Source organism: Pieris napi, chromosome 20, assembly GCF_905475465.1.
Source record: "Pieris napi chromosome 20, ilPieNapi1.2, whole genome shotgun sequence".
Lineage (NCBI taxonomy): Eukaryota > Metazoa > Arthropoda > Insecta > Lepidoptera > Pieridae > Pieris > Pieris napi.
In genome coordinates, this window is record NC_062253.1 from 3026178 (window position 1) to 3038640 (window position 12463).

The window sequence follows — 12463 nt, forward strand, 5'->3', positions numbered from 1 at the left end:
TTATTAAAATTACGACATACTCACAATAATATATACAAGATTTGATGTTTAAGTATTCTCGTGTGCCACGTTTTCCACAGACTATATAAGTCATAGATAATAAACGTCATAGAGTACTTCTATACCATAGGCGTAGACAGTTTGCCGGAAACAATGTTGACAGTTTAATTTAGTTTTTTAAATGTGGTATGTATGTCATTTTGGTAACACAATGTATGAACTTCAATAAATACTTGTATAATTTTCTTAACGATTTCTATAAATTTCATGACCTTTAACTTCATACACTAATTAGATGTAGGGGAAATTATATCACTTTTTCGATTATAAACAGTAATTGTAATAGTACACATTTAAAATAAATAAATCAGTGGCGCTACAACCTCTTTAGGTCTTGGCCTCAGATTTCTGAATCTGTTTCATGATCATTTTTAAATCTAATAGGCAAGTAGGTGATCAGTCTCTAGTGCCTGACACACCATCGACTTTTTGGGTCTAAGACATGTCGGTTTCCTCACGATGTTTTCCTTCACCGTTCGAGCAAATGTTAAATACGCACATAGAAAGAAAGTCTATTGGTGCAAAGCCGGGGATCGAACCTACGACCTCAGGTATGAGAATCGCACGCTGAAGCCACAAGACCAACACTGCTCTAGTACATATTTAATACTAACAATATAATAAAGGCTGGTGATGGTGTCTGGTGGGTTTAGGCATTCTCGTATATTGACCAGATCCAGGGACAACTTAAAAGTATACTCGTAGTATGTAGTTAATGTCATGAAATGGGGTCGGTATCACAATATGGTTCCTGATTGAACAGCGAATTGCTAAATCATAAAAAATGGGTAAATAAATATTGTGGCTTGACAGTTGACACTGTACACAAAACATTTTATGAATCTGTCAAGCCGTTTCTTGTTTATTATTTTTTAACTGTTCTATAAAATTCTTCAATTCATCGGTATGTCTTCTAATGAGTTAATGTTTACAAGAAACAAGAAAAACAATCAGATAGTTTATCGTGTTTACCTTAGTGTATAATAATATTGATAATAGATTATTCATAGATTGCATTGTATACACTGGAGAAATTTATTAAAAAAATGTATGTATAACAAATGACACATGGGCACTGTCGGGTGTGTTGTCGACTTTTAAGAGCTATACTCTTTTGAAGGCTGTGTTCGAATAATAGCCTTTTATCTCAGATACTTTTACACATAAATACATATATATTTTGTTCTCGTTATTTTATACTAAAAAAATTCCAACTTTTTTTTTTAATGAATTTTATTATCTAAGGGTCTATCATGCACTTTGAACAGTAGTTATAAATCAGAGGCAAAATTTATATTTGTTTATTGAAACGCAAAAACGGCCCGTCATACTAACAGTAGCAATTTTAAGCACTACTGTTCCACAAGACTAATAAAAAACTACCGTTTTAGGTCCGGGCCTCAAATTTCTGTATGTGTGTCTTTTCTAATAGGCAATTAAGTGATAAGCCTTCTGTGCCAGACACACGCCGACCGATAAAGAAAGTCCATTGATGCTTAGCCGGGGATCGAACCTACTACCTCAGGGAGAGTCGAACGCTTTTTTTTGTGTCGAATCAGGGCGTTGGCGTGTATATTAAAATGTTCTGTAAAACTGTCCTTTTAATACAATTTTAGTTTGTAAAATTACCCACAAGTAAAATTTCATAAACATTAAATTTAATTAGCTTCAATAATACTTAAATCATTGTTTCTTGTGTCATAATTTACACATTTTATGACGTACACTGATCACCTCCTTGGGTTAGTTGGCATTCAGGTCCAAGGTTGGATGTACGGAATTGAAAAATGGTTATTGCAACTTTTCAATACTTCAAGTTATCAGTTACCAGGCGATTGTCATAGGGGAGATCCCCAATAGAAGATATAGTGGGGAAGTATAAGTATGTAGCAAGTGACTTATTACTAACAAATAACACAGACAGAAAGTGAAACACACATAACATTTATTCCTAATGAAACACACAAAATAATAATAATAAAAAAAATGGCAAAAATTATGGGAAAAATGGAACAAGCTAAATTTTAAGTGTGTAATGTGTGTGTGTGTTGTGGTTGTAACTGGCCCTGGCTCAGCGTTATGCTGTGGAGCAGACGTGTTCCTCAGCGCTGATCATTCTGCCAGAGACCACAACAGTTAGTTTGCGCCTCAAACGCAAAAAAAATAGTATCATTATTATTTTATATAACAAGCGGCAAACGGGCAGGATCATCTGATGTTAAGTGATACCGCCGCCCATGGGCACTCTTATTGCCAGAGGGCAGTAAGGGTACGCTGTTTTCTTGAAGGTCCCTAAGTCAAATTGGTTCGGAAATATTTCAGTATGCAGATTAAAATATATCTCTATATATATAAAATCAAATCAAATCAAAATCAAAATACGTTTATTCAATTTAGATGCTTCTTAGAGCATGCAACATGACAACATATGAATGTCAACAATGTTTACAAAATTCACGAAAGAGCAGGACTACGCCATCCGTTCGCAAAACTACCAGGAGGCCTTGTTCTGAGATAAAATTCTAGTGTCACAATGTTCGTTCCCATACTCCTCCGAAAAGGCTCGACCGATTCTTATGAAACTTTTTATGTACCTATATTCAGTAAGTCTGAGAATCGGCAACTATCTTTCAAACCCCTAAGTGATAAGTGGTGTCCACCCCAAAAAAAAAATATTGTTTAGAATTTTTTATGGTTTTAATTTTTTTTGATACAACATAAAATTACATATTAATTTTCAACCCTCTACGATCAACCCCTTTTTTATTATTGTAGATAGTTATTTGTATTAAACTAAAAAAGTGTTTCCTAGAAATAATATACATGGCAAAACAAACGTTTGCCGGGTCAGCTTAGCAATAAAAACTAATTTTGTCAAGTCAATTATAAAAAACTGGCCCCGATATGCGTCCCCTGGTGACACCGTACATAGTTCATGTAAAACTGACGTCACACCTACGTCAAATGTTACGTACGACGTCGAGAATTCCATTGTTTCCACGCTTAGGACTGAAACACATCAGCGACACCTCGCCCTATAGTGAATCATTTCCTTTCGCTATTAATGGATTTGTTATAAAAACTAACTTGAACGCTTGTAGATTAATCTCTAAAGTTTCTCAATTAATTTTAAAATGGCAGTAGCATATCTTAATATGTAAAAAGGCCAGTTGGTTCCATCAATAATAAGGCAACTGCTGGATGTTTATAGGAATTACTCTTCTTCTTCTTCAGTCGCACTCTTCTTTTTTTTATGTAATAGGAGGCATCGGGGAGGATGCTCATCTGATGTTAAGTGATACCGCCACCCATGAACACTCATATTGCCAGAGCTCTCGTAAATGCGTTGCCGGTCTTTCAAGAATTGGTACGCTCTTGTCTTGAAGGACCCTAAGTCGAATTGATTCGGAAATACTTCATTTCCGGATTCGTCCCCCCCCCCCCGTGTTCGGCAAGCCTCTGCGCCTGGGTAATAAGACCCGTAATCCCCTTTACTTGATAGGTCCAGCGTCTAGGGGAGTAGGCGAGTAGGGGAATGTTACGCTGTATTTTAGAATATAGCGTAACATATACTGTAGAATGTAGATGCTTTATATATTATATATGTTATGAACGTCAATAAATAAACCATATTATGCACGTTTCATTTTAAAACATGCCAGTGATGGCAGACGGGGTTGATTGGACAACAACATCACTAGTCTGTGGACACCCATCACAAAAGCAAGGTTTGGTGTTTCGTCTGTCATGTCTCTCTATACCCATAGTTGTTTATTAAGATCAGCCAAGACTCCCACGTTTACAATATTCAACGACATATTTCCAAGAAGTGTCGTTTCCGGCGCCAGGTTTCATGTAAATTAGAAAAATTACTCGCTGTGTGGCGTTATGTGGTAGGTTGAGTGTTATGTTGCAAATTAATTATAATTGTAAAAAGTTGGTCCTTGTGGCAGTTGTACTATTAATTCTGGTATTTCCTCTATGATCGAGGAAAGCACCAGCAGTTTAGTTAGTGCCTTATTTAAACCCCACGGCCCAAGTGTCTACTGCAAAGGGAGTAATCGAAATTGGAATTTATGTTAACTAAATATGCCAATCAAAAGTTAATATGGAATGAAAATACGTTTTAGATATTTTTATATTTCGTGTTTAACTTCAATCTAGAGACTTGAACGTCAAGGTTTTAGGTTTAATTTTTTTTTCTTCGTGTCAAGTAAATTCATTTATACATATAAGGCCTATTAAAAAGGCACTTTTGAAACTCGAAATATATAAAAAAAGACTCTAGTTGTCTCTTCCAAAAGGTAGTTTCATATGGAGAAGAATGGGCAAGAAACTCCATACTTACTCTTTTAAAATAGTTTTTACAATATTTTGTGTACATTTCGTCACATAACATCTTGTATTTTATTTTTCTTGTATTAATGTATCAGTATGGCGAGCGTTGGCAAGCTTTTATAAATAAAACCTCTGCTAAACTATGTGAAATAGCGGCCTATTGGCTTCAGATCCCTCCATCGTGAGGCAGACGTGTCTAAGACCACGAATGTCGACGGCGTATGTCAGGCACACTATTACCTTGCCTGTTAAGAAAAACTAATGATCACGAAATTGATACTAAAATCCCAAACTTTAAAAGGTTGTAGCGCCACTGGTTTTGGTTCGAAATTAACCGATATTAGTCGTAGAATAAAATTATTTATTTTATTTATGATTGCCTAATATATAACACTCAGGGGTTTAACCTTGGTGCCTGAAGGCCACAGTAAAATTTTTAAAAGAGTGCCTACGTACAAAGTACACATGACGTCAGAAGTTAATCTTCTTTGTAAATTAATTATTACTAAGGTAAAAGCCCCAATAGATGATCTGTACCAGTATATTATGATCTCTCCTTTTATTTGTAAATATAGATATACAAATTGAAAATTTACGAAATTCTATTTTCGTATCCTTTCTCACTCTCAATCGGTCTCAATCGCTCTCTCCCTTTTCTTCGACAAAAACGCTGCACATCTTAGTGACGCTAAGTAAAAGTTTTACCCTCACTTCAAAAAATAATGTGTAATATAGATAACATAATGGTCCTAGATGGACCTATTTGACACGCGTGAAGGTGGAATTCTAAAAATCTCCGGTGTCGTGTAGCCGACATCACAGAATGTAACGATATGAGGAAATTGCCGTAAGTCGAGACCTCTCGTTACGACTAACCGATCGCAATAGGATCCTCGCCTTAGGTGGCTTCTTAGATCTCGCGTTTGTGGAATATAAGGCGCCATTGAGTTTCCGATAACATGATAAAACCATGAATTTATTAAGTTATATATCACGTAGAAACAAAAGAGTAACGAACGCAATGGTTTTGTGTCATAGATTAGGGCAGATTTAGATTTAGATAAGAGGTAGGGCATTTGTAATTTCACGCGTTGATTTAAATTTTGAAAATAGATCGCACAGAACGGTAAAGTTGTTGGTTGTCTTTGGAATGTTTATGCCATAAAATCTTCGTAAAGTGAATCTTTTGATGTGATTTAGATTTCAAGATTGTAACAGACTCAAATATATTATCACAGGTTAGATAGGATATTTGTAATGGAAAACGGTGAGTTAGATACATCAATTTTTGGCCATAATAGTAGCTTTGATTGTCATCTCATACTCTTATTTATTTATCAGAACACACTTATACATTATCTATATAATACTAAGCGCAAAGCTCGAAGACGGCTTGATCAATTTGAGGATTATTTTTTTTTGTTTAATTCCTTGAACTCCTTGAGTTTGAGAAATTGAACAGTCTCTATTAGGAAGCATAACAAAATGTTCCTACTAAAAAGGTAGGCCATTAAAAAATTATTAGGGGCAGTTTTAAATACAATTTATTATAGATACAAGATATACGTACCTATATAATTCACAGCTAAAAAACATAGTCCAAATCATTAACATACTTACGCAAACATTCATTTATTCGTTCTTTTCAGTATGATGGACTCAGGAGGAGCAGGTATCGAGTCTCCGCCAACCTACCATCGAAGCTACGAGCAGTACGTCCAAGGTGCCGTCGACACGAGCGCAGACTCACCCCAGGAGCAGACCAGCCCAGAACTTGTAGTCTGGTCGACCCTCCCCTACGGCATAGACTACAGAACACAGTATGACTACAGAAATGCATATGAGTCCAGAGACTTTTCGACTCAGCAGTTCGCAAGAGCACCATTTACAACTAAAATGGGCCAGGCGAAGGCGCTGAAAGAAGCCAGGATACGGAGACCCATGAATGCCTTTATGGTGTGGGCGAAGGTGGAGCGGAAGAAGCTGGCTGATGAGAATCCAGATCTGCACAACGCTGACCTTAGTAAAATGCTAGGTGAGTTATTTCTATTTTCAAAGATACTAGCTGTATGGACACTATATTTATAGAACCGGTCCGATTCATAGAGTCCGGTTTCTATATTTATGGAACAGTGAGCAAATGGGCAGGAGGCTCACCTGGTGTTAGATGATACCGTCCATGGACACATAGTGCGGTACCAGCTAAGAATTGGTACGCTCTTTTCTTGAAGGACTAAGTCGAGTTCGTTTAGAAATACTTCAGTAGGCCGAGCCTTCAATAACGCTCTGTCGAGGAACGATGGACGTCGAGGTGATACGGGTGGAATTATATTACAAATCTTAGATTTGCGAGCAGTTTAAACATATTTAACACACATAATGAACACAGACATTCTATTTGTGTATTAGAATTCAAATTCATGGCCTTAAGATAAAAACCAGTGGCACTGCAACGTCAGGTTGGGCCTTTTAAGTAAGAGATTGATTGAGTTATATATCAGAAATCATAACCAAATCAGCAAAGAGTTCTTTAAAATCGGCACTACAGCCTTTTTAGGTCTGGGCCTCAGATACAATAAAACAAATCATCTCAAAACAGGTACCTCGAAGTAAATGATCACCATGTGCTTGACACACGCCGTCGACTTTTTGCCGGCTGGTTTGGTTTTTAAGGCCGGTTTCCTCACGATGTTTGCCCTCACGAGCAAGGGATAAATGTGGACAAAGAAAGTCCATTGGTGTACGGGGTTTGAACCTACGACCTCAGTCCATAGAAGCCACCGTACCTGGTTTTTGACGATACATTTTCATTAATTATTTTTTTATGTAAAATGGAACAAACGAAATATGCCATGTGGATATAGTCCATTCGTACAAGGGAACCCAGTCTCACACATAATAAGTGCTGTAAGATTATCTCCACAAAATCTTAACAAATTATAAACATTCATATTACACCCTTCATTTAACAACAGCGAAAAAAATTGTTTTTTCGATTATAACTTGCCTCAAATCTGAAGTTACATCTAACGTGAGTCAGCAGAAAAAAGCAATCTCCAAATTTGAATTTCAAATGATCAAAACGACTTGTTCCTTGGCCGTGTACCTATTCAGTTATTATTAACATAATATTATATAATATTTTAATGTTATGAAGTCTTAAGAGTAGTTGTAATTGTGTAAAACTGGATTCGAACCCCGTACTAGACTTACTACGCAATTAAACTTTTCAACGTGATAAGAGTAATATGTATAATATTAAAAGAGATAAATGAGCCATTAACATGTCAAAAGACTCATTATACAATCGAATTGACATAACCTAGTGTGAAATGCTCTGTGGACGTGAGCCGGCACACGCTTGGCCGTTTTTTAATAATTTAATTAAGTTGTCGCAGCCCTTTACAGAAGCAAGAATGCAATATTGAATTGTACAGCGAATACGGTGTTGTACTTTTGCATATTTTTTGTTTTACATATAAGGTCGATGTGTGATTTATAACCCTAATTAAACTGTATTAATATGTATTGACTGTACGTCTATAGTCTATGGTATTGGTATGCGATGTTTAGCAAATATGTTCTTTTTTTAAATATTTCTTTACTTAAACGGAGAATTACTTCGTGTCGATTAATTTGAGGACTTTAATAAACTTCTTATGTTTGTTGCGTGTAATGAATTGGCATGTAGGTTACGACACTTCATTCATTCGGAATAACGTCTATAGTCTATGGGACTGTTATATAATCTTTAGCGAATTGTATGTTCTTTTTTTAAATATTTCTTTACTACGGAAAGTTACTAGGTGTCGGTTAACTTGACGACTTTAATTTCGTGTTGCTATTTGTAATCAAATGGCATATGACACGCTGCTTAATCAATTCAGAATGTCTATAGTCTATGGGACTGTTATAGCGTATATCGTGTGTTCCTTTTTCAAATTTCATGTTATTTTTATGAAGTGGTTATAAAGTAAATATAGCTATACCACATTAATGGTAAAATAAAAGGTTTTTAGACTATACCGACCAAAATTTAACCATAAATTTTGTCTAAACGTATTGTTATAATTAGACGTCGACCTTTTAACTTTCTCTGGCAGGGTGTAGAGGACACGAACTCTACGCAATACGTAACTGATACAGTCGCAGAGAAAAGTTTTTTTATATAGTAAAAACGTGCAGGAGGCTCATCTGATGTTAAGTGATACCCATGTACTCAATGTCAGAGGGCTCGCGAATGTGTTGCCGGCCTTTTAATATAATAATGGAGTGTTGATTATGTTTTGTTATTTGAAGAAATCAGTTAAAAATCCCGTGCAGATATTTTCTGCAAAATTCGGATTATACAAATAATCATACAATTTTTTATGTATGCAAAACACATTTAAAAATAAATGAAGCTATTTAAATTATCTCAAAAAATTTACTAATTAAAAAATTCTTTGTACGGTCTAAGGCGAATATAAATTTTGTTTTGAATATTTTTTCACATTCTATAAATCACTGTTTTACTCGACTGTCCCCGTTGATACACTTTTTATTAATAATTATAACGGTACTCTAATACACGGTTTACACGACTGTACTATTTTGATATGGCAAGTCATTATGCTCCGGCGTGGGTGGCTAGATGCTATCGTGGTTAATGAAATAAAACTCAAATAAAAAGTACTGTAGCCAAGTGTGTACCGACTATTTCCTGTTTATGAATTACCATTTTAATAAGCCCATAGAAGTAGACTACAAAAAATAGGCATAACAAATTTCAAAAATGGAATAATAAGAATCAAGTATTTGAAAATGGAATAGTAGTTATCATTTTTTTTAAAAACGGAGCAATTTTAATATTTTTTTAAAAATGGAACACAAATAATGTTATTTTTGAAAATGGAACAAAAAGAATCAAGTATTTGAAAATGGAATAGTAGTTATCATTTTTTATAAAAACGGAGCAATTTTAATATTTTTTTAAAAATGGATCAATATTGTTTCATATACTAATGCATAATACGAGTTCATGCAAAGTCAAAGAACATAGTGCAGATAAGTAGATCAGTATAAAACAGTTATATACAAATGTTTATATAATAAACTCAAACTCAAAATATCTTTATTCAAGTACACTTTTGAATTGTCAAGTTAAATTAATTGTAAAAAAATTTACATTTACTACCAGTTCGCAAGTCAAGGGCGTAGAGCGGGTAAGAAGAACTGGCAAGAAACTTTCCGCCACTCTTTTTAATCGCCAAGTATTGTCATACAAATTGTTTGAACTGGAGCAAATCAATCCCAAGGATTAGGATCATTTAAGTATTCATCAAATTTATAATACGCTTTATTGATTAATTGCCGTTTAACGAGAGCTTTGAATTTATTTAGTGATAATTCTCTAATTTCGCTTGGGAGTTTGTTGTAAAAACGAATACAATTTCCATATAAGGAGTGGTTTATCTTTTGGAGCCTGGTTGGTCGTACACTCAAATTAGTTCTATTTCGCGTATTATACTGTAATAATAACGGTTATATATATGAAATTAAACTGTATCTATATGTAACATACAATAATTTTATCTATAACAGGCTTTGACACGCTACCTTATACGTATGTTACGTTAAAGGTAATACCCAAAACAGACATTTGTTAAAGTAGTAACATGACATATAGCGTCATAATATGTCCACAGATCGTTAAACTTAACCTAATTGAGATATAAATTACGCACGTTAAACAGAAGAAAGCACCCAAAATCCTTTTAAAACTATACAGTAATGCGTTTTCCTATAACGCGATTTCCATTCCTCATATAACGCGATTTTTCCCTCCAATAACGCGGAGATTTCATAAGTTATAAGTCTGCAGTGACCTATCTTTGCACCTGTTTTAATTGTGTTGTTATAAAATGAAACTAAATTACTTTATTAAATTCGTGTTCCTAGTTTTTTGATTGTTCAAAATAACGGTTTCCCTTTATAACTCTGGGTCTACCGCGTACTGTATTATTATACATACATAGAGCAGTGTTGGTCTAGTGGTTTAAGAGTGCGACCCTCATCCCTGAGTGCGTGCCTTCGAATCACTGCTGTGTAATATGGAATTGTCCATATCCGCAATACTTGATCCTACGGTGAAGGCAAACATAGTGGCGACACCGGCACGTCTTAAACCCAAAAATCGATTAAATGTGTCTGACACAGTCTTGTCTATGAAATAAAAATGATCAAAGAAAAGGATGCAATCTGAAACCAAGATCCATTTATGGTTGTTGCCACTTGATTATTATTGTCACTCAGGGCTTTTGTAGAAGTCTGTATTTTTTTTTAAATTGGTCCAGTATTTTTGTGTTTATTCGTTACGTAAAAATCTTTCCTCTTTATAATAATAGATAATCACGTGACACTACCTTTATTCAGAGCTAAGTTTAATAATCAATACAAAATGAGTCACGTTATTTAATAATAACTTAATTGTAAATAGAGCTGGGTTTTCCCGTCTTTTAATCAAATTTATTCCTTTTTATGTCTTATCTGTGGTTTGTGGTTGTATAGAAAATATTATGTAATATATAAAATATATAATGCCTAAAAACATACATTCCTAGTAACTAGGAGTAAGAATAACGTTCCATAGGGGCCGTTCAATTATTACGTAAGCACAGGGATCTTTGATTTTCTTATTTGGTGATTAAGTCAACAGTAATTATTTACTTTTTATACAAATTACCCACACAATGTCTATGCTTGAAAACGAAATGCATTTTCGAGGATTCCTACAAAAAATTAATACTTTTATGCATTACTAGCTGGCCTGGCGAACATCGTACCGCCTCACAGTCGATTCTTTATTTTTTAAAAATACTTATTCTGCTATTCGGGACACCGGTCTAGCTAGTAAGATAAAAAAAAGAAAGTTGATGATACAACATATACATTATGTCAAAAAATAAAAATTTACCTTCCCTGAACCCCTCCACTAACACTTGAACTTTATGATATGGTATTAATTTTGTACGGGAATATAGAAGTGTTGTTTTTAGACTTTTTCACTCATTTTTTTTAAATTTTTCTCTCCGTAAGAACCATCCTCGTACTTCAAGGCATATTATAAAAAAAGAATCAGACAAATCGGTCAAGCCGTTTTCATGTTATGTCGTGACAACGGAAAACGGGTTTCATTTTTATATATATATAGATTATTTTTGCTTACTTTTGGTGACAAGAGAAAGGGGGGGGAATAAATTTAAATAAATCTGCTTACGTAATACATGGACGGCCCCTTATTCCTGACTCAAAACAATTATTAGTTATATTACCTTTATGGCTTTACACTATTATAATATAAACAACTATGTATTAATACCAATATTTGTTAGACATACAACGCACTAGCGGCTGGCCGCAATGCGGTGTGCCGCTGCGGCGGGCCGCACATGGATTATTATATAGAAACCGCACGATAACAACGCACTGACTTGCGGTCAACCGTCAACCGCTCCGGTTGATCTGGAGCTGCGGCGAGCCGCACCGGTTGAATGATGCGGCGCGCCGCGTCCCCTCCACGCACTCGGCGCGGTTAGCCGTCCTACCTACGTCATCACATATAATTATTTAACAAATGTAAACAAAATATTGTAAACCTATTTTAAAAGAGTAAAAAATACAAAAATAAAATATGTTTATTATGGAACATAAAATACATGTATCACTTATTCCACGTCATTAAATTTGAATTTGTAATATTTCAAGAAGCACTGACGAGTGACGATTGCGGCAGACCGCAATAGGACCGCAATAGGGACGGTTAGCCGGAATACGGCAGGCCGCTACGGCGGACCGTATATACCGCGGCCCGCCGCAGCGGCACACCGCATTGCGGCCAGCCGCTAGTGCGTTGTAGGCCTTAGACTATATAATAATCGACGACAATTCCAGTATTTTTTTAATTCCTTAAACTCTGAGGAAGCGTTTCAATCTAGCCTACAAGTGTCAAATATTCAAAGCTTATATTTGAATACATATTCAATGAGTCAATAAATAAAATACTTATGACTAAATACAAACCTTA

The 12463-nt window shown here is 35.1% G+C and overlaps 1 protein-coding gene across 1 annotated transcript in view; it reads left to right on the top strand.

The window, feature by feature from the left end:
* Nucleotides 1-12463, top strand: part of LOC125059883 (transcription factor Sox-17-alpha-A) — a 106058-nt gene that overhangs the window by 17882 nt on the left and 75713 nt on the right. The window contains exon 3 of the mRNA XM_047664529.1: nt 6048-6433. Within this exon, the coding sequence (XP_047520485.1) occupies nt 6048-6433 (386 nt within the window). The remainder of the gene's footprint in view (nt 1-6047; nt 6434-12463) is intronic.